At 38.2% G+C, this 24,438-nt stretch overlaps 1 protein-coding gene across 3 annotated transcripts in view; it reads right to left on the bottom strand.

The window, feature by feature from the left end:
• The window catches only part of Stxbp6 (syntaxin binding protein 6), a 310,200-nt gene that overhangs the window by 5,316 nt on the left and 280,446 nt on the right, over positions 1-24,438 (bottom strand). For all 3 annotated transcript variants that reach the window (XM_004645067.2, XM_023705303.1, XM_023705304.1), the window contains exon 5: positions 3,792-3,949. In XM_004645067.2, coding sequence (XP_004645124.1) covers positions 3,792-3,949 — 158 coding nt within the window. The remainder of the gene's footprint in view (positions 1-3,791; positions 3,950-24,438) is intronic.

Raw genomic sequence — 24,438 nt, 5'->3', positions numbered from 1 at the left:
CCTTAGAAATTAGGAGCTTTAGGACATAGAAGACAGGCTGCCACAGCAGAAAGGCATTGGTGTAGGTAGGGTCAGGATATCTGCTGCTACAAATTTGCTGTAAGACCTTGAACTCCAACATTTGTTTTTATCTTCCTTGTGGGTTTATTAACATGTCTCTAACTGTGGATTTGGGTATCTGAATTCCAAAAGATGTTTAAGTTTTTTTATCTATTTTGATCTCAATATCTTAGGCAAAACAATGTCTGTCAATGCTCTATAATATATTTCACCTAAATAATAATAATGAAAATTTTTTACTGATACCAGAGAGATACTTCAGGAGGCCTGAAACCTCTCCCTCCTGGCCTACAGACTCACAGAGACAGTTGGCAGCAGTGCTGAGGAGAGTCAGACACTTGCCCGTCCCTCCCCCACTACTGTGAGTCTGTGCAAAGCAGGGCAGATCAATGTTCTTTTCTGTAAGAAATGTCATCTGAGGATGCCAAGGTGTGGGCAATGTCCTTGTCCGCTGACTCGCCGCCCATGGAGAGCTGTCAAAGTGCCACACACACTGCATTGCTCTGCTTTTGGGGGCAGTGAAAGTAAGTAGGGCTGCATCTATGGTAGAACCGTATTTTCCTAATGGCTGGGCTGGTGCCAACCCTACAGCTCAGGAAGGAAATGCACTTCCTCAAGCCAGGCTAATGGGAGCTGGAAGAGGGGTCCTGGGGAGGGAGAAATAGGATCATTTTTCCATCTGCTCATCAGTGGACAGACAAGCACTCATGTGTCTTGAGGGCCAAGCTGTGCAAAAATGATTCATTCAGAAATATTGCAGAGGTCCCGGGAAAAGTTGGAAGGCCAAACATCCTTTGGTACTATAATCTGCAAGGATGTGGCACACTTTCCATGTGGGCTTGGGTGTCCCTATTCATCCAGGAGCTCAGAGGAACTGTCACCTGGAAGTACTGTTGTCTGCTCAGGGCTTGACCATGTGCTCTTGCCTCCACATGTAAACACAGCCCACTCTTCATGAGTCAAAAACCCACGTACATCTGGGTCGGGGGAGGATGGGTTCTATCTCTGAGCTCACTGCTCCTCACCAGCAGGCCCTGCTGGTGCCTTGCCAGTGAGATGACATCTTCATGGTGAGCCCACACTAGTGGGGCCAGGTCAGCTGTCCTTGTCTCTGGGGACATCATTGCACCTTAGCTATAGAGGTGAATCTGCTCCTTAGGAATGCTGCCAATGCTGCCCATTCTCTGCCTCATGCTCCCTCACCCACAGCAGCATCTGTAGCAGGGAAAACTAAATCAAATGAGAATTACTCCCAGGTCTGGACTCTTTCATTGGTCAGAACCAGGGGCCCTTTTGTTCCTGGTGACATAATCAGTTTCCATGCTGACAGGTCCTAGTTCAAGGGCTGCTTTCTCCTCTCATGTGACCTACCTACCTCACTTTTCTTTTGAGTTTGGAAAGCATAAAGTTTTCACCTCCACTCCTTCTCTGGGATTGCATTGAGAATCCAAAGTCACCTGTAGTAATTCTCTTCCCTCTTTACAGAGTCCATTCTGTTACTGAATAGGGCAGGTTCAGCAGAAACTATTTTTGTGGAAATAACTATAAGTAATCATAATTCAGATTTACATATGTTGCCCATTGTGCTAATTACGTCAAAGCTGGATTTAAACACAGGATTTTAACTACTATATCATATTGCTCCTCAACCACCTAGCAAACTTGGCCACAGTATCAGGGAAATGGGATTGCTAGAGCCAAGAATTCAGGCCATCTGCTTAGGTTATCCACTCCGGTGTTTGTGCAGCCTCCTCTGAGAGAGACGCCTACATGAATGACATCCAGGTATTGTCTACTCCACCTTAGGAAGCATGACTTCACAGTCTTTCCCTGTAACCTGGTTCATGGTTTAATCATTAACTTAAACTCCTGTTTTAGCAGAATGTTATCAGTGTACTATTGGCTGTTCTGTGTGGGAAGGATGAAAGATAATTGCCTGTACTAGCACCGTTCCCAGACTTGAGGACAGTTATGAAGTTACTCCCTTTAGCCTCCTCCTCCACAACTCAGCATTTTAAAATGTTTTCCCAGATTTCCACTGCCTGTCTTTCTCTTAAATCATCTGAGTTGCTGCTGTTATAAATGAAGGTGGGCTGAGATTCTGCTATTTCCATCTCATCATTCCTCTGTAGACAAGGCTGGAGAAGGGAGGGAGGACTACAAAAACCTTTGATAAAAGTTCACTCTCTCTACAACAACCATAGCAATCTCAGAGCCAGGGGCTCCAACAAGGCTGCCAGCACTTTCAGATTGAAGTTCTTCCCTAAGGAATTCCAATGGGCCCTAGAGGCAGAATACAGAAGATGGAGAACCAATGACACACCCAGACACATCTGTACAAAACAGATGCAGAGAAGAAAGGCAGGAAGCATTTGCTGGGAGCCAGGTCCCTAGTGGGGCCTGAGTGAGAGCCCTGGGACATGCCCCTTGGCTCAGTCGGGCATGTCTTGTTGCTTGGCTGGTTTTGCATTCTTACTTTTTCAGCAGAAGTGGAGACTTCTGCTGAAGATATATATCTATATCTGTATCTGTATCTATATCTATGTCTATGTCTATATCTATATCTATATCTATATCTATATCTATATCTATATCTATATCTAATCTATCTTCATAAAGTCACCTGAAAGTCCATCTGAAGGTCTAGACCATCATACTGACAGGCTAACACAGGTCATCAGCAGAAGTTGCTCTTGGGAACTGCAATTTAAATCACTAGCCAGCAAAGAATTGACCTTTCATCTGACATACAAGGACAGCAATAAATTCACTTTATCACCTGACCAACAAGGCCTCTCTTTCTTTTGGTTTGTGACTGCCTTAGATAATGACTGCCAGTAAAAACTCTACCTTTCCTCTTGAAAGGCACAGCTGTTAGCAAGAGGGTGCAGGGTGTGGGCCCAGCCATGCAGAAAACACCATTCTCTAGACTGAGAGGCAGGAGGGATTCTGGCTGGCAGAGCCGTGCCAGTCTGTCTGCTCAGGCTCTATTGGTGTTGAGGCTCTGAAGTAAATAATAACCAGCCCCTCTCAAAGGGAAACCAGTCGGGAGGCCAGAGCTTGCTTTGTGCCTGGTGCAGAGATGAGAACACAGGATGTCAGATGCAGGGGGGCAGAGAGCGGGATGGAAACGTAAGCCAAGCAACCCACATCTTCCATGAGAGCTTCTAAACCTTGGCCAAGAGTGGGGATACCTTCTGAAATCTGAGCTCACTTTCCCTTATCTTGTTGTCTAAAATTTGATATTTGAATTTCTGGGCAGGAATTAAAGAGTCAAGAGTCAAGAGAAGATATTTTTCATAACTTGATACTTAAAAGTTGCTGGACACTTCAACTTCTAAAAACTCAGGGATGGAATTCAAGTACCTATAATATTTAGATGCCAATAGAATATCCATCTCTGACAGGACTGAACTGGAGAGGGGGGATACAGAGGAAGGACTATTTTGTATTTGTATATACAGAATAGTTAGGATAGACGTATGGCTGCTTTCACTTGGTTCAGTGAGAGGAAGGATTTGTAGTAGTAGTGTTTGGATGGGATGTCCTGGCTGCTTCTTGCACTGTGGATGACCGCTGAGAAGATAACAATGTGCAATGTATTAATTATTGAAAATGTCCTATTAATCACCTTGGAAAGAGTCTTACTGATATTTGTTTCTCAATAAAATAAAAAAAAATAAAAAAAGTAAAAACTTAGTGATGATACTCCCATGTTCTGCTTGGCCCACCTTGTGTGCAGTTTCTGCAAACTGCTGGGCACTGTTCTTCAAGTCTTCTGTCTTCTCCTCTGCTCGGCCTAACCGCTCCCCGCGCTCATTCAAGGCCTGGCTCGCCTTCTGTACAGCACTGGTCACACTATCGGCAGCTGAATGGAGGATGCTGTTTCCTGAAAGAAGGAGGGCAAGGGCATTAGGAGCTGGGTCAGCTGACTTACAGTGACCGGGTCCTACACTACGGAAAGGCTTCAGGTTCCAGCAAGAAAGTCAGTAGTTCTTGTGGTTCTAACCTGAGCAAATCCTGGATGGCTGTTGCATACACCTCCATCCTGACTCAAAAAAAGTGGAGTTCATTTAGTTTGAAGACCTGGCTTTCAAAGGTAAACGAGAATCATGTCAAGTTGATAGCATTAGCAAGTTCACTGAGAAATAGCTGGACTCATGTGCATTACATCTCGACTCTCATTTTAGGTGAATAATCATACGAAAACTGGGGCCATAGGACTTTCCCAGGTACAATGGTCCATGTTCCTTTCCATCTGTCCCTTCACTTTATGCTTTCACGTAGTAGGTATGCAGTGCTTCTAGGTGTGTGGCTGGTATAAGCCATGACTTAGGTTCAAGGTTCAATGCTATATTAACTCCCATCTTTGAATCCTGTGCTGTAGCTCAGACTGTGGGGTCTACTTGCCTCTGTTTTCTACTGTATTCGATTTTGCATATAAGTAGCAAATGGAAACCCATTACAGAAACTGGAATTGGAAGAAACTTGGCATGCCTAAGTTCAGGTGTGATGATCTGAGGAAACTGAAAAGTATCACATTTCCAAGGGTCATGCATTTCTGACATCCTGTTTCCTAAGTCTGGGTGGCAAAACTAAGTGGTGAAGAACTTGTATTTGCACAACCTACCGAGTACTTGCAGCTTGCAAAATGGGAACCAAAGGAAATTTATAGCCATATTTGTTAACACTAAGTGAAAGATATTTAATGACATTGTATGTAATAGCTTAATGACTTTGAATAATTTTATTAGATCATTTAACTTTGTACCTGGAATAGATACATCTAGCCACAGACAGTTTTTAATAGAAATGTAATTTCCATTGGTCTCAGATGCAGACACTTCCTAACTTCTTGTCTGTGGGAACAGTCTGTGGTTTGTAGAAAAGGATCTCAGACACAGAGTATCTGGTCCAGAGGAAGCATTTAAAGTATTATTTTCCATTTTTCTTCTTTAGGAGTAGATTTCAAGGGCTTCAACTATACACAAAAGGAAGGTGAGTAGGGTTGACTGATACCAGCTGCAGCAAATATCCAACTTCTGACATTGCCAATCCCATGGATGACCCACTACTATTTTGGACTACTGGACTATATTTGATTATTATGCCGAATTCATGCAGCTACAATGTTTAAATGGCAATGGAATATCCATCTCTGACAAGACTAAACTAAGGAGGGGGATACAAATGAAGGACCATTTTGTATCTGTACATGCAAAATAGTTAGGATAGATACACAGCTGCTTTCTCTTGGTTCAGTGGGGGAAAAGATTTGTACTAATGGTGTTTGGACAGGATGTCATGTCTGCATCCTGTATTATGAAAAACCACTATGAAGACAAAAATATGCAATGTATTAATTACTGAAACTGTCCTACTAATCAGTTTTGAAGCTGTCCCATTGCTATTTGTTTCTCAAAAAATAATTTAAAAATAATAATTCAGCACAAATGAGTAAAGTGCATAGGAATTTGAGCACCAGAGAAATCTGATGGAAAATGAGCATAAGAATGGAAGGTCTAGAACTTCAGAAAAGATTTGGAACTTTTGGCTCCTTTTGCTTTCACAACATACTTCTGATTTTAGACTAGTATCACTTCCTAACATTGGTATAGCATTTGTAATCATACAGAATTTTAATATTCTCTTGTTTTATTGTCCAGAATTTTTTTCTTTTTAAAAAAATAATTTTATTGAGAAACAAATAGCAGTGAGACAGACTCAAAACTGATCACTAGCACAGTTTCAATAACGAATATATTGCATATTGTTGTCTTAGTAATTATTCATTGTACAAGATGCAGACAGGATATCCTGTCCACAAACACTATTAGATCAAATCTCTCTATTCATTGAATTAAGAGAATGTGGCTGTACATCTATCATAGCTATTTTGAATTTATAAATGCAAAATGGTTCTTCATTTATATCCCCTTTTTTGGTTAATTTTGTCAAAGAAGGCCATTCCATTGTCAATTAAATAATATAGGTGTGTGAATTCAGCAAAATATTCCAATATAGTCCAGTAGTCTATAATAGTAGTGGGTTATCCTCATGTCTGACAATGTCAGAAGTTGTTGACCTCAGCCTTTTACAGCATATTAATATGGCTTTACTTTTTATACTTCATTTTTATACTTTGCTGCTGGATGGTTAAGACCAAGATAAAGTAAGACCTACATAACAAGAAATGTAACTTTTGTATCTGATAAGTTCAGTCAAATCCCCTCAGGATTTATCCTGAAACCCTGTATCACAGTTTGTAGATCCTTTTTCAGTGTCAACCATATGGATGAGTCATGGACATTGCTTCACCAATTTGCTCTCTGTGAAAGCATGAGAGAATGTTTTCTCTCCATGTGACTCTCCTTAGGCACACTCTACATCAATCATTTTCCTCTGTGGCCCCATAATCTCCTTGATCAGAAAATTTGTGACACAACTGAGTTGCATGATGTTACAGTACAAGTTCTCATATGTCCTGAATCTTAATTGACCTTGGAAGGCTAGTGATTGTCCAGAATTTCTAATGAGATGACTGAGACTGAGAGGTGAAGAGCTGGCATGAGATCATATTATCAAGGAAGCGACATGGCTAACACTTAAACCTGGTCTTCCAGTAACTTTTTCTGATTCTATACCTTTTTCTTTGAAGATATGGTGTTGGGTTGGGCAAGCAATCACTGTAGCTGCATTGTGGGCATTAGTATACTGACTGACTGGCACTGCCTTCAAAGTATTCCTTTCAGTAAAGTAGGAGTTATTTCCATGCTGCAGTGCAGATCAAGTGATCTGAAGAAGGATGAGGCCAATGGGCTAGAATGAGAAGTGGGATAACTTTGGAAGGTGCAGGGCAGAAGGTGAACTTTTGGCTTTTTTTAGATTTCCTCCACAGAACTACAATTGAGTCATGAGAAAAATGGGGAAAAGTGGGACAGGAAATCTGCAAATTAATGGCTAGAGATAAATGGATTTTAGAATTAGCCACCACTAAATTACCAGGGTATATAACTAAGACCTATCTTTCCCTATTGGAATTGACCCTTATACTCTCATAGCAGTTGTATATAAGTGTTTCTGCAACAAACCTGCTCTGTCAGTATATAAGCCATATTGCTTTTCTTCTCATAATTTTCTGAAAAGTAACCTTGTATATGATATCAGGTTGAAATCTGTCTTAATCACACTTCTCATTCCTGGGACAAAATACCATACAATAGCAACTGAAAGGAGAGGTTTATTTTGGATCCCATTTTAATCCACAGTTGATTGGCTCCAAGGGTGTATCACAGCAGTGGGGCCTGGCAGAAGAGAGCCACTCAGAGGGTGATGGGAGGCAGAAAGCAGAGAGAAAAAGAGATCAAGGGAGGAGCCAGGCAGATAAATTGTCTCCAGTGACCCAGCTCCTCTGAGCAGACTCCACCTTCTAACAGTAAGCCAACAGTGGGCACCCACAATCCAGTCTCCTTGCAAAAGCCCGACTTATGATTGCATGAAGCTTTCCAGGGAACAGCAAGCTACAAATGATAACAACATCACATCATATTTTATATGATACCATTTAACCTGTAGTTATTATAAAAAAGAAAACCAGCCAGGCATGGGTGCACACATCTGTAATCGCACTATGTTCTTGGGAGGCTAACCCAGGAGGATTTCAAGTTTGGGTAAGTTAGTAAGACCCTCATTCAAAATAAAATACTTGGAGGTATAGCTCAGTGGTATAGTCCTTGCCTAAGGGGACCTGGGTTCAATTCCTACTCTACCAGTAAGGGAGTTGGAAAAGAGAAAGAAAGAGAATAGGAATGAGAATGAATACTGTGGACCCCTGAAATTCACAGAAGTTACGTTTCTAGAGCACCCGAGAACTATGGAAAATGGTGAACTTCAGATATCATCAGAAAAATGACTATGAATGCCTATTTTATCCTAAATATGCTACATTTCTCACAGTTATATGATTTAATATAATGAAATACTGTATATAGTACTGTAACAAATTAACTTAATAAAAATGCTAAACAGCAGTTCAACTTTCTGGGTGTCTTAAAACTTTTCTTCTGGTACTTAGATTCACTGCCAGAAGGTTTGAAAGATGCAGGACATTTTATAGCACCTTGAGATCTTAAGAAAAACAAAACCCAGAACACTTGAGATCCAACCACCTGTTATAAGGAGAGAATGCTGGACCATCTGCCAGAGATGGGTTCAGGCCAACCAGCAGCAAGGAGAACTGAATAAGGATCTTGGATTGACTCCTTGTAAAGCCCCTACCAACAAAACATATGTGGAAGACACAGTATTTGCAGTTTCCAAGAAATTGTGAAGAGGTTTACACAAACAACTAATAGCTTATAAGAAAATAATCCCTGAATGATTGAGGCCCCAAACTCTGAACAGCAACTTTGTGATAGTATGCTCTATATAAAAGGAAACAACCTTCACTATTAAAAGATGCTGCTGCTGACCACTATTAATAGAAAATGTACATTCAGTTGTTTACATGTACAGAATGAATCTGAAAAAATTTGAAATAATCTTCTGCTGACCCTCCCTTAAACCTGTAACTTTTCTTCTCTTTTGATTTAAGTCTTCTGTTTATTTACTTACCTCTGAGGTCTCTTGTTAATAATGCCAGAGTTACTGACCCAGCACAGGGCTTTGGTGAACAATCTTTCTCTTCCTGAAGGTTGTGCTGCTGAACTCAGGATAGCTCTGACAGGCCAACTCCAGCAAATGACTCAGTCATTTCAAATTCAGTACATTTAAAACAGACCCTAGTACATTGCCTTTATCCAGTCATACCTCCACTCACAAATGACTCTTTGCCAAAAGTTTGGTTTGCAAACAGAAGCACTTGTCAAAATTTGGCTTCTATTTGTGAGCTCTGCGCTGGCAATGAGCACAGCTGTGGCTGTTTTCCCTGCTAGATCATGAACATGACCATCTTCCCCAGAACTGTGGGATGAATTAAATTCATAGACCGAGGTATCACGGCCCTTACTTTTCCTTTAGGTGTCCCTGTGTCTGTGAATAACCCCAACATGTGCCCTGCCAGAAATCTGAGAGTCCAATTCTAGACTCTTCCCTCTTTTTTAGCTCACAGAAGGAAAGGTCGCTTTCCATACAGCTCTGTTGACCTACTGCCTTACATGCATGCACTGTGAAAAGTAATTCACATGTGTCTCTCATCATTACTAGAAATTAAATTGCTAGCTGAAAGAGTATAAACTGTTTTGAGGCTTTTAGTGTATGTGGAAAATTGCTCGCTGACAGATTCATTCAGCATTTAAAACTATTCACAATGTGTATATCGCATGCCAGACAATTAGCAGAATGACTTTCAGGGAGTTGATTCAATTTATCTGACTTTCATTTTTCTTTCCTGTAAAATAGACTACTGGACTATATTGGATTACTCAGCTGAATTCATGCACCTATAATATATGAGTGGCAATTGAATACACATGTCTGAAAAAAGTAAACAAAAAAGAGGGATACAATGAAGGACCATATTGTAGTGAAAAAATATATATCTGTATATACAAAATAGCATAGATATACAGCTACTTTCTCTTAGTTCAATGAGAAGAAAGTTTTGAACTAATCATGTTTAGACAAGATATCATGTCTGCATCTTGTACTATGAATAACTACTACAAGGACAACAATAGGCAATGTATTATTATAACTGTGCTATTAACCTGTTTTGAAACTATCTCATTGCTACTTCTTTATCAATAAAATTATTTTTAAAAAAGAATGAAAAAAAGTGGACCCCACCATCTGCCTCGTGCCCACTGTGGGGTAAAGATGTAGGTGTGACCCAAGAGCTCACAGGCTCAGTGGAAGGCTGCCCCCACAACTCCCTTAAGGCCTCATCTACTCTTTAGGGACTTCAGAAAAATGACACAATACCACCAAATCCCATTAGACTTTTCCTTCTCTTTTCATCTATCATAGAACTAGGGGTTTAGAAGCCCACACTAATACTTAGATATCTTTGTGGAGCATGGTGTGTTGCTCATAGAGGGAGGTGAACACATATTCACTAAATCAAGGCATACTTCATAACTAGTATGCTGTACTCAAAAGTTGGGGCCCACAAAATCATGTGGAGATATATCTGGAAATAAAACCATCTCTTGAGGCAGATAGAATAGTAATTCTCTCTAAATAAACAGAAAGCACATTAATATCCAAATTTATTCAAGCAGTCTGAGAACCTGTCAACCACAGTAAATTTGGTCAACTGCATTTTGAATGATAGTCTATACAGAGCACAGCAGAGGCCAGTCTCACTTCATTGTGTCACCTTTATGTGAGATCCACTCAGTGTATGTTTTACAAGACATTGTGCTGTTATCTTTTATGTTAAGTGATTTAGAAACTGTTTTTGAGAGAAAGACCTGAGATAAAGCTATTGCACTGTATTCAGTCATGGTTAGATTTGAATGTATGAGTAAAAGGAGGGAGAACGGTGAAATACATTGAAAAGTGATTATAGAAGAGAAAAAAAGAGGAGAAAAGATTTTCCTGGAGCATACAGCTCAAATTGGCATAATTTCACTTGATCATCTTAGACTCCAGGCTGCACCTTGGTAATTAAAAAATTTAATTCCATAGGTAATAAAGAGACAATTTAGTAGTTTCAGTAGCTATTTCCTGTATAATAGATAAATAGGTAGATGGATAGATAGATAGATAGATAGATAGATAGATAGATAGATAGATTAGATAGATAGATAGATATTTGAAATGCAAAATATGTATCCTGTTTGGAAAATAAGGCAGGAAGAAAATCACTTTCAAAAATAAGCGATTGAAAGGAGAAAAGGTAGGGAAAAAAGGAAGGGAAAAATCACGTAAGTATGTACATAGGATATCTAAGATGATGGTACTACTAATTTCTATAAGTTTCTTTGAAGGTGACGACTAATGCTTAAAATTTTTACTTCAACCAATTTTATACACTAGTATGTGTGTTCTGAGCAACTACATTGAAGACAGTAACGTGGAATATAACAAACAACTACTGTCGAATACCTTCTATCTTGTTTTTGTTTTTTCTGTTTTTTTTTTAATTTATACCTTTTCCAATGTCTTATCTATTATTTTCATACTCTCTTTAAAATAAATTTAAAAGAATTAAAAGGACAAGGAAAAAAATTCAAGCTTTATGGAATGAAAGAGTTAGTGTTTTAACCGTTTGTATTACATGCCTGTCTCTGGTAGTCTGAGCAACAAATTTGATGATTACAACATGTAATATAATAGTCATTTTAAATTTCTTGTTCTTTTTAAAAATTATGTACCATGTTTATTGTCTTGTGGTGCTTTGATTTTGTATTTGTTCGTTGTTTTGGGGTTTTTTTTTTTCCCCTCTTTAAAATGAAATAAATAAATAAAAATAAGGCCGGCCAAATAGCTCAGTCGATTAAAGCACCTGCAAGCAGGCACAGGGGCCAGGGGTTTGATCTCCAGGCCTGCCCTGATAGCCTCACCCCCCCGGACATGCTGAGACAGCAAGTGAGACTGGGTGTGGTGGTGCACACCTGTTATCCCCGCATTTGGGGGGCTGTAAACAGGAGGATCACTATAAATCCTATCTATGCAGTGAGACCTTGTTCACCCTGAACACTTTGTCTTAAAACTAAAAACAAAAAGCGACTGAAGGCCAGGTATAGTAGTGCACATCTATAGTCTTAGCACTTGGGAGGTTGAAGTAAGAGTAATTCTGGGAGTTTGAGGCCACCCTGGCCTACATAGTGAGCTCAAGGCCAGCCTGAACTACAAAGTAAGATGCCATCTAAAAAAAAGTGATTGATAAATATATGACCATCTATATACAGTGTTGAGTAAATATAATTACCTGGCAGTTAATGTAATGTTTAATTTGTTTTTCCTCTCCTTTTAAATTCTTATACCTTTTAAAAACCAATTTTGCATGCTTATATCTGGTAATCCAAACAACTAATTTGAAGGTAATATTATGTAGTACAGCAATTATTTTTGAATTCCTATTATTTTGTTTAGTGGAACTCTGTATTATTTCTAATGTTTTCTTCTTATCATTTTATATTTCCTTCAAAAATAATAATAATACAAAAGAAAACTAAGTAACTCTCTTTTCAAACAGAAATGCCTTAATAGTTGTGCATGGATTGCATCTATCCTATAATCAATTTAACCACTTAGGAATAGCTATGGAATAAGGCTCCACTTATCCAAACTTAGAGGCAAATTATATATATATATATATATATATATATATATATATATATTTGAATTCCAATAAACTCACAGAAATTGACATGAAGATTTATTAAATATGTTAATGCAAATATTAATATTATCCTATTGAATGTCCAAAATGTTCAATAACAATTTATTTTAAGAAGGTTAAATAGGTTCTTACCTATGGTACTAATTTTATTAGCCAAACTACTTTCATAAATAAGACACAAGGTATATGTATGTCTAGTTTAGTTAGTATTAATAAGTGTCTGGCTAGCTCAGTCATTAGAGCATGAGACTTTAGTTAGTATTAATAACATTCAAATTAATTTTACTGCATACTACTATGTGGAGTTCACCCAAGATGTCTTTCCATTCTTTTTGCACTTTCAGTGTGACCAGTCTTTGCTTAGTACCTTTCCACTACAGAACATGATAGTAGGATCAAGTTACTCAGGAACCTGGTTCATTGACAATTCAGTCCCTTCCTGTCCCTCACTCAGTCCCTCTTAGACCCCATTCTCCTCCCTGTGATGAGAGCGCTCACTTCTGCTTACAACTATGGCAACTGAGTTGCATGTTAACATGATGCATCAAAGAACATTTTCTTAGTACTGTGACTTGCACTTAAAATTTTACAAGAAATAACAATTTAAATAGTTACGATGTTACTAGTTTTTTTTTGTTGTTGTTTTTTGTGGAGCCGGGGATTGAACTCAGGTCCTTGAGCTTGCCAGCCAAGTGCTCATTCCACTGAGCTATCTCCCCGGCCCCGATGTTACTAACTTTTACTTCTAGTGACAAAGTAATTAATTGCAAGGACCTATCCAGTGAAACAAGGTGGCTTTTAATTCATGGACTCCTTTAATTATCTAAGATTAATATGAGATTAAGAGCTATACCAGACTCTTTCCACATAACACTGACTACTCAATGCTGGCACATCACTGCATCTTAGTATCAGATAACCTCAAATAAGATTAAAAATTCTTTCAAAAGGTTAAATTTTGCTTGTATTTTTGTGATAATGACTAATTGGATACATTCTTTTAGAAATTCTGGCTATCTAAAGACTAAAAGGAAAAAACTCTATTGTTTATCTATTCTGGCCATAATAATGTGAATATCGGCCAATCACAATCAATGGAGAACTACTGTTAATGAATGCCTACTACTTGACAGGTGCTATGAAAGGTACTACCTTTCTTAAAGGAAGATACTCATTTTCTTATTTAATGTTTTGTAGTATTGGTGATTGAACACAGGGACTTTGAACTAAGATATATCCCAAGCCTTATTTATTTTTATTTTTAGATTTTGAGATAGGGTCTCAATAAATTGCCATATGGCTCAAGCTAAGCTCAAGTTTATGATCCTCACCTTCCACAGTGGTGAGAGTATAGGGATCCACCACATTTGGCTCACAAGCAGATATTCTTATTTTACAACTAAGTAAATGTGTTCCTACCATGGTAAAGGAGTGTATCCAAGACCACAATGACATTGATCCCAAGGCTCTTGACAATTATGTAAGCATTGGACAAAGTGGTTCTATAGATTAAAATGTGCTAGGAGAAAACTCAATTCTGTAGTAAAATAAAGGGAAATAATCCAGCTATTTCCTGGAAAAGTTTGGAAAACATTTAATAAGGTAATAAAAACTGAATGTTAAGGAGGTAGGGGTGGGAGAGGTATGGTATGTAGCTTCTCAAGCACATTTTCTTGTAGGATCCTCTTATACAGTATATTATAGCAAGAGAAATTCTGCAACATTTGCACTGGGAAATGCTACAATAAACTATACTTATTCCTAAGTTAAATCAGAAAAAAATCCAGGCTGTCTTCATCAATTTAGTAATAGATAGACAAGTCATGTAATTACATTAAAAAGGCTTGCTTTATAGAGGCAGTGGAACAGATATAGCATGCTGAATGGCAGTTCCAGAATTATCTATTGTTTCAAGTTGGTGGCTAATTTCAGGGACCATGAAACTTGCTTATTTCCTGGAGCTGTGACAAAGGAAAATGGACTCCATGCCTAGGAATACTTTGTAAGCCCATGAACTCCAAACCTACTCAAAGAAGATCTTGAAGTTATTTGTTCTTGGAGTTACTAAAGAAAGAAGAAATACTCATTTTATGAGGTCAATGTCTTCTGTAGCTATTTTAATATAATTTAGTAGAATCGTAAAGACTCAGGCTCCCTCCCTGTCCTTTGGACAACTGTGACTTCCTACTCTCCTTTCAAATAATTGTTGCAATGTTTCCAATGACAAAGGTCAAATATTTAAGGTTTTATCCATGTCCTATTCAACATCTAAACTCAGGGTACAAAATATAATTCATCCATAACTTTACTATTCATTTAACCTTAGTTTTTATGAATAAATTCTTACAAAAATTATGGAGTGCCAGAAATGATGAACCCAAGGACATACTTTTTGGTTTTGTTTGTTTAGAGAATGTCAGGGTCTCAGAAGGGTGGCTGAAGTGCATCTTTAAAGAAGGAATCCTAGTTCTGAGGTTAAAAATGAAGGTCTACAGTGCCTCTAAACTTGGTGTAATGGTTGATGCATTGTGTCAACTTGGGAAGTCTAGAAGCTTAACCAAGTAACTCAGCAGTTCTACATCTTGGCCTGTAGAGACAGAATTTGGTACCAGGGGTGGACTCATTTCTGTGACCATATGTTTCTGTAGCCTTTGGTAATGACTTGTAGGAAGGTTTGGAAAGGCTTAGAGATGCCAGCTGAGAAAGTAAGGCTACAATGCCTTAAGCTATATTTTCTGGTAGATTTTGGTCAGTGTTCAGAGGACCAGAAGGTTGATAGAAATCTTGCTGGTAGACACCAGGCTCAGGTGATTTCCTTTGGGCGTAAGGATTCCACTGGTTGTTGGACTCCAAATAATGTGTGTTATGACTTGTCAGAAAGTTTGTCTGCCTTTTTCTCATGTCCAGAGACTTCGCCTGAGCCTGAGATTAAGGGTGGTGGATTAATTAATCTAGCAAGAAATTACAAAGCATTTGAATGTTGAGGATGTGGAATGACAATTGTTTAAACATCTCTGTTGTAAATAAGAGCAAAGAGCTCAGTAAGATGGTTTTAAATATTGTGAGTTTTTACAGAAAGGAAGCTCCAGTACAGTAATGGACTACAAAAAGAGCAGAGGACATATCGATCAAAGAAGACAATATAAAAGATTTTCTGAGGGCATCACAGGAAACAGTGAGTCTCTACCCTTTGCAGCCTTAAAACTGCAAAAGTGAAAGTCTTTGCTCTGAGGAGAAAGCTACAGAATGCTGTGTTCGAGGATGGCAGGGACTGTACCATCATAGAAAATTTGTTTGTCCGAATTGGATTCAGAGTGTCCAGGAATCCAGGCAGTTAATATCTACAGCCAAGAGAGAGGAAAGTCTGAATACTGCTCTAGCTGGCAGTAGACCCTGGAATCATCTACACAGTACTGGTTTTAGAGGCACAGAGTATGTAAGAGTTCTGAGGTTATAAAGGCTTCCACCCAGATGTGAAAGAGCCTCGGAGGCCTAGCAGTGTGCCCGGAGAGGGCAGTATGTGAAGCTTTGAGGGTAAAGCCAAAGTTACAATGGTGACTCCACAAGTTGGGAGAAGTCAGGGATGTGTATCATCTAAGGAAAGCTGCAAGGAGGGAGCACAGCCAGCCCAAGAGATAAACTGTGGGAGCCATAACCAAGAGAAATAGTATAGGGGTGGAACCATACAAATGCTTTGAATCTCATAGTTTGCCACAGATTGCCTCAGATGCTGGACATGGAACTGAGGACTTAATGCTTGCCCTGATTGATTTTGGACTTACCTTGTTCCTAATCCTTTGTATTTCTCTGTTTATGAGTTTTGAAATGAAAATGTTTATCTTGCACTGTTGAATGTTGGAAGTGTTTTACTTTTTATTTGTACAAGGGCTTGCACATAAGGGTTTACCTTACATCTCTTAGGAGACATGGGGCTTGGACTTTTCAGTGATGTTGAAACTGTGAGGACTTTGGTAACTCTTAGAGATGGACTAAATGCCTTTGCACAAAGGGATGTGCATGAGTGTTTGGGGGCCAGGTGTAACATGTTATGGTTCTCATGTAATATAATGTTGATAAACTTACTACTAGTTCTTAAGGATTGTAAACTTGTGATATAATGTTCAAATTGTGAAATGATAAAAAAGCATGTTTTTGTATCTGGAAACTGGATTAAAGAAATGTATTTGGTGCAAAGTTGACGAATGGTGGGTTATGTTGGTTGATACACTGTGTCAAGCTGAGAATTCTAGAAGCTTAACTAAGTAACTAAGCAGATCTACATCCTGGAGTGAAGAGGACATGCCCTCACGTATTAGGATGTTGTTCATTTTGTCAACTTCAACAGTTTAGAAGTTAACTGAGAAATTTAGCAGGGGGCTAGGGTCCCACTTTGTAAGTATCCTGAGCTTGTGCAAAAAGAGGGCATTGAGATGGTGTGAGTGCTATACCTGGCCTAGGGATGTGTAATCTGCTTACACCATAAGGGAGGAAAAGATTCTTGCTCTCCCTTTTTGCTGTTGTTGCTTTTGTTGTCTTTTTCTGTCTTGAATTGGTGCTCCTGTGCTATGACACCTTGCTTGGAGCCAGCTCATTATGGGCTGAAACCTCCACATACTATGAGCTAAATAAATCTTTATTCCTTTAATTTGGGGCATTGGGTATTTTGTCTGAGTGACGAAAGAAAAGTAACTAAGATGCATGGTAAATGATTTTGTTGTTTTGCTATGTATAACAAAGAAGCTATGATCTGCATGCATCTGCTTTTATTACAGCAGGAAGTCAGTGGCTTTTATGAACTATCATTTCTAATTTGACATATACAACTGAAGACCCTGTACACAGCGTGACAGGGTGAACAATGAATTTTCCCTACGTGGAGCCTGTTACTTACCATCCAAGCAACCTGGGAAAATTTGTTTTTCCCTTTGTGCTCCAGTCTCCTCACTTGTCATGGTGATTGGTATAGACCCCACTTCATAAAGCTGTGGGAAATACTGAGGTAGTGCACAAGTAGAAGGCTCAGAAAGTGTCTGACACACAGCAGATAATGAACACTGTCCAGAGACAGCATCAGTTTTCTGGCATGCAACTCTGCTAAGATCTCTACTTCAGCTCACCTTTCCCCTAGTCTCACTGCCATGAACATTTCCAAGGAAGCCTCTTCCTACTTCTGTCTTACACACTTCTTTATTAGTCTGAACCACCGGTGGTCTGCTTTCAGCCCACTATAGAATTTACTCACCTATGACCTGGCCCCTGAGCAAGTGGACTGGCCACACCTTTGGAAAGCTTCCTTTTTACTTGACTTCCAGAACATACAATTCCTTGATTCCTCCAACCACCTGATTATTACCTTCATTCTTTTTTCTTTCTTTGTTTCTCTCTTTTCTTTTCTTTCTTTCTTTTTTCTTTTCTTTCTTTCTTTCTTTTTTTTTCTTTTCTTTTTTTTTTTTTTTTGATAGGGAAATGCAATCTGAAAAGTCTTGGTTAGTGTCTGTCTTAGCCAAAACCTAGCTATGTGAACTTAGGTAAGATATTTTCTTGAGTATAGTTTCTTGTGAGTACAACAGTGATAAGGACAGTATCTATATTTCACAGGCTGTATTGTGAAAGTAAATGAAAAACATATTTATCATATGGGTAGTAACACAGTATGAAGTCAATACACACTATGCTATTAGTGGAAGTTGATTCAGCTGGCACAGTTATTACAGGACACACACAAGACACACACTGTCTGCACTTGTCCACTTCACAAATTACTCCTTAGTGTTAGCCCAAACCTTTCTATTTTCACCCTCTATTTGTCTTGCTCTTTCTGACTTTCATGATGTGTAACACCCATCTCTTATTTTCTGTGCTCAATTCACTTTTGATTTTAATTTCACCATGATGCCCTGCACCTGTTTATGCAGTCCAGTGCATTTTATCTCAGCAAGGTTACTTAGCACTGTACCTTATTTTTTTGTCAGCGTGGTACTTTATTTTCTTTTCAGCTCTTCCTGAACAACTGCAGCAGCTGGGATGATTTTTATGCCATCGGTCTCCAGGTTCCTTAGTATTTTATTCTCTTTCCATACTCCCTGAATCATGCCACTTTCTTGTTTCAGTGTTTCGGTGACTCATTCAGTTTGACATAACCCATTAGAGAGGGTTCTTTTTAATCTATGGTGCCTTCATAAACTCCAGGCTATTTCCAACCCTTAATAGCTCACCAACCTTTATCAACTGAGTTACTTTTTCTTGAAAACCTTATAAAGTCTTTAGAGTTTTGTCAGTTTATGACTCTGGTGGCTTAGAACTAAAATGTACCTCCCAGATTTACATGTGTTCACAGGTGGGGCTCTGGGAAAGTGGTTGGAGGACAGAGGTGACTCACTTAATAGATGACTAATCTGTTGATAAACTCATAGCTGAGTTTATTTGCTATTAGAAGGTAGGAGCTGGTTGGAGGAGGGGGTCACTGGAAATGTGACCCAGAAGGTGTCTTCCAGTCTTCAGCTGCTCTCCCCACTCTGCTGAGCAGCTTTATCCACTGTACCTTTCAGCCTGCCATTTATTCCTAGAGTCAGATAGCCATGGACTGCATGCTCGGAGAGAGTGAGACAAAAGAAACCTCTCCTCCTGTAGGCCATGGATACCAGGTATTCTGTCCCCGCAATAGGAAAGTGTCTACTATATTTAGTATAGAGAGGCAGAACATAAATAAATTTTAAAAAGTCAATATGAATAAAAAGCTTAACAAGGAAATCTGTCCCTATCTCTGCCTAAGGGTGTCCCAACATCAGCAGTAGCACTTTTTAACGTTAGGCATCAGTGCTCAAATGCAAAGTTAGCCTCAGATTTTGGTGTCTAGCAATATTTTCTGCTAGAAGAAAGCACAGGTTTTTTTTTTTTTTTTTTTTTTTTTCTGTTGCTTGTTTTTTTGTATGAGAATGACACTTAGCACCTTGTACTTTGCCAGGCAGGTACTGTGCCACTGAGCTATATCATTGGTTCTGAAAGCACAGTTCTTTAGAGCAGCAGATTCCTTGTGGCCAGATAAACATACACAGGCTTTAAATATTACTTCTGGACAGCTAGAACATCATTGAACATTATAAGGAGAATGCTAACAGGAAAAGAATCCAGTTTAAAGTGGATCACACTGGGCAAACTGTAATATTTGGAACATCCATGTGCTAAATGTTAAAATAATGAAGATATTATAGTAATTTTGTATTACATTGTGCAAACTATAAATTCTTAATGATGAACAAGAAAGAATGTAAAATGTACAAAAATGAAATTTAATGCAAAATAAAAAAATCTGGATGCTTTATTGCTTTTAATTAAGGTGGGGGTTATTTCATTTCTTTCAAGTCGTTGTCTATGTACAAAGCTATTTGTCTCTATCTGTGGGAGTAGACCTGGGTAAATATAGGAAACTACGAGTAATAAAAGACTTTTGAAGAAGAAACTGTTATAGGATGTACTGATGAGTGTTAGTGGTCAAATACAACCACAATCAGAATGACAGTGGTGAATTCCACAGTGGAAAATGAACTTTTGTAGAATTTTGCTGTTCATGGGGCCAGGGAGATAGCTCAGTAAAATAAGCACTCCCCTGGCAAGCTCAAGGACCTGAGTTCAATCCCTGGTTCCTCAAAAAAGAAAAAATAAAAAAGAATTTGGCTGCTCAGAATAGGTCGTCTCTCCTGTGTGAAGAAATGTCTATATAATAAATTGCAATAAGCTATTGATAAGACATTTGCATGCTTCCATCACTGCTAAAATACAAGGTTAATGTATAATAATGACACAGAATATTATATAATGTTAGCCAAACAAAGACATAGATGTAGTGTTCTGAGATAAATTCCAGCAGAATTCCACTGCTAACAGGGGACACATGTAACAAAAGTATGGGCTTGAATAGTGCTACTCAAACAAGACAGTAGATTCACTGATAAAAGGTACCCACTGAGATATCCTGAGAGTCATGTTTAAATCATGTTAGGAGAAGAAATCAGACCTTTTTCCCCTCCAAAAACAATTGTTTGGTAACTCAGGAGACATGAAAATGAGCATTTTGATTAAACTTGGAAAATTTTTAGTGTTTCAGTAAAGAAACGCTAAAGACAAAAACCTACAGCTAACTTGTAAGAGGCTTAAATATAATATTCCTTTAAGCAAAGAAATTGTTAATTATGCATGTTTTATCTGCTACTCACATCTAAAGTATTCAAAATAATCAGATCTATCAAATTGTGATGGAAGCTTAAGTTGTTTAAGGGAATTTAATAAGCTAAGTTTTGTAAACAATCTTTATACGTTTAAAAAATTGATTTTCCAAGTTATATTGAGTAGAAATAGTCAATAAATCAGGCATGAAACAAAGTGAAAATAAAAGCATTTCCTCTCCATGCACAAAATTCCATCATTTCAGAAAAATGTAAGCAATGTTCTTACACAAAGAATTTCTTTTCTTGCCTTTGAGAAACTGCATATGCTGGTTACTCAGCCAGTTATGGCTTTTCCTACCTCTCTCAGCTGGTAGGCGGTTCATATGCATCAGTTATCACTTCGTCACTGTGACTGTCCCCTTCAGGTTTGTATTCATATTCACTGAAATATTTCTTGGGTCACCTAGTATTTGCAAAGGTACAGCAGTCGGCTGGAAGTATGATCACAGGAAAAATGTCCTTGCATATACCTATGTCTCTGTGCTGCTATGTCAGGCAATGAGCTTGCAGCCTGAAAAGAGGGCAGAGTACATGTAGAGTAAAAAAGTGTAGAAGTTGCATATGTGCAGGTTACAACTAAAACATTAACTGTGAAAAGATAATTAAAAATTATTAGGCAGTTATCACAAGGTACTGTATTTGGGGCAGGGCATGGACCGTGCAGCAGGAAGATGGTTATGTTCAATTTCAAAGCTGTGGTGAGAAAAAAAAAAACCAGCTGGAGCAAAGCTTTCATGCAAGATATTGAAAAAAAATTCTTATGTGTTCTAGGAACTTGAAGAATATGAGTGTTGCTGCGCAAGAGGGACTGTGGCTTGTGAAGGAACCCAAGAGAAAAACAGTAGCCAGATGGTGCAGGGGCTGATTGATAGATCGTGGTACAACTAGAAGTCACTGCAGGGCTTTAAAATAGGGGTCCCAGGACTGAGCTCAAGTTTGAAATTACTATTCTGTTTATAATTTGAGAAGAGAGCAAGAGAGGAAACAGAACAGAGAAAGTGCTGTGCCAAGATTGGAAGTAAGAGATAATGGTGGCTTATTCTAGGATGATATCAGGTGACATAAGTGGAAAGATTCAAGACTAATGAGCTGAATAGGAGAAATGAGGGAAAAGAAACACTAGTCAGGAAATCCCAGCCTTCTAGCTTGAGACACTGGATAGTGGTGAAATAGATAAGGTAAGAGAAGTTGTCAGCAAAACAATTTTCTTTGGAGGGCAAAAGATATAAGAATCTAGCACCTCAGTTTTTGTAATGTTATATGTAAATCACTTCGGATATATCTGAATAGGGCTAATAAAGCAAATAAATATTTTTGCATAAAGTTTATGGAGAAATTGGAGATAGAGAAAAAATTAGTAAGTCATCCTCATAGACAGGTAGACTGACCTGGAGAGAAACTTACCTAGGAATCAACAGCAGAAAATAGGGAACTGGCTCATAAACCCCACTTTAAGTATTTTAACATTTAGAAGAAGAAGCTAGTAAAAGTGTCCAGCAAGGAAACTGAAAGGAGAAGAAGAAGAAACACAAGCTGCGCTTTCTGTAATGGAAGCTAAGCTAGGACAATAGATCAAAAAGGTAGCTACGAGACTGTCAGGGTAACTCCAGGGACAAAAATAGACTTGGCACTTGGACAACTGGATAACTACTTGCAAAAGAATGAAGTTAGAACCTGATATCACACATAGAAATTTAATTTAAAGCATATCAAAGATAATCATAAGACTAAACTATGAAACTCTTAGAAAGATAGGCATAAATCTTCATGACATTTGTTTAGGGAATGGTTTCTTAGACATGACATTTAAAGGATAGAAACAAAAGAAAAACTAAATAAATGGAACTTCATCAAAATTTAGAAAGTTGAGCTTTCTCTTCCATGTATCCTTATCATTTTATCATGTCTTTATTACTATACAAAATACATTATGTTATAATTATCAGTTTACATGTCAATAAGATTGTCAATTTTTAAAATATCTTTGACTGGTGCTAATGTAGGAAAATAAACAAGTTTCTAAGTGCAAGAGAAGAAATTCAATGAGTAGAAAATATAAAGAGTACTCACTGAGGAGAACTAGAGCATCAAAGTTAATTTATTAAATGGGATGAGATATTAAATGGTCTTGGAAAGTTCTTAAACTTAGGCTATAGAAGTAAGGAATAAATTTTGATATTTAATAGCCTTTACAAAAAACAAAAGTGAGCTTATTGAGCTCTTTAACTTAAGAAAACATATATGCAACATTTAGGATGTCTATCTCAAGAGGGGTCTTAGAGAAGTTGTATTTTGAAACAACTCAAATTACATCTCAATTCTATTGTCATGAAATGATGAGATTTCTTTGCAACTTAGCATGAATTCTTCCTATAACATGAACCAGCACCCTCATGACTTTATCAGATGGGAAAGCAACATGCTAAGTTCTTTTGATAGTAAAATGTGGTCAGAAGGGAAAGTGAAAAAATGTGCTCAAGGGCACACCACAGACAATGGAAGAGCTGGCTTTAGAAACTGCATTTACTGGCTTGGAACTCAATCAGGTTGCCACCTCATTGATGATCTGCAAGCCTTCTGCTTGGACAGACTCTAAAATTTAAGAAAAAGAAAAAAAATCCAAGTGTGCTACTCAGCTTCCTATTGCAGTGACAAAATACTTAACATAACCAGCTTAAAGGAGGTAAGACTTATTGTGACTCATAGTAACAGTCTATTGTTGGCTGGTTCCATCACAGCCGGTCTCAGGTGAGACAGAATATTGCCTGCCTGAGGAGACTGAGTGAGTGGTAGCATGAAAGCACTCACTTGGTGGCATCGAGAATGCAGAGAGAGTGGCTAAAAGCCAGAGATGAAGAGACTGGAAACACAATAAAATATAGCATTCAAAGGCATGCCCAGTGAGATACAGCCTCCAGATAGGCCTCAGCCCCAAGAGCCCATTCAGGTAATGAAATCATCAGTGGATTAATTTATTGATGAGGTTAGCACTGCATGATCCTATCAGTTCTATGCCTCATCTACAAACATTGCTGGATTAGGGATTAAGATTTTAATCCAAACGTATTTTGGAGACCTCTCATATTTAAATCATCACATGGAGAATCTGGCAACTGACTTTGTTTAACCTGTAGATGTTTTTGTGCCTTTTGGAAATTTTGTAAAGAACTTGATCTTGGTGACCATGTAAATCTATATCAGTTTATGATTTCAATATATACTACATGGCTTTGATGTCATAATTTTAGCACTCAATGGGAAGAAAAATGGACACTGCAAAGGAAAGCACATTTTTACCACGAGGGATATTGTTCATGCTCAATTTATATGACCTAAAACTACAGAAGAATTGTAATGAAAACTTTCAGTTACTAAATACTTTACTGAGCAAAAGTCCAGGGCTTACCCTGGATGGGTAGTCAGGTGACCTCTTAACTTGAGAGATGAGCTAGATGAACTTCCACAGGGAAAAAAAAAGTATACCTGAGTGCAACATGAAAATTTTATGTTATAGTTGTCAAGGTCACTCTCTTATTGGATTAGACCATTATTGATGCAGTTAAATTCCATTACTTAGAAGATAATGAGGAGAATCAAGTCTGTCTGTAACCTTGACCCATTTCATTTTAATATTGATGAACAGCATTGCAGTTTGTGTCAGTTACGATTCAGACAGTGTCAGCACTGGCAACAGAATTCAGCATAGTTCTGTAAACTTCAGCTTCTCTTTCTGTTTCCTACCTTGACACTCATGTAAATGGAAAACACTTAATTTTTTATTTTAGCTTGATAAATGTGAAGTTTAAGTCCCACAGCAAGACAGATCTGGCATATAGTGATGAAAAGTGGCTATGTCAACAAACA

The sequence above is a fragment of the Octodon degus genome, unplaced genomic scaffold (assembly GCF_000260255.1).
Source record: "Octodon degus isolate 3935 unplaced genomic scaffold, OctDeg1.0 scaffold00217, whole genome shotgun sequence".
Taxonomy (NCBI): Eukaryota; Metazoa; Chordata; class Mammalia; order Rodentia; family Octodontidae; genus Octodon; species Octodon degus.
The sequence above is the reverse complement of the archived record's forward strand: the minus strand, read 5'-3'. Positions and strand labels throughout refer to the sequence as shown.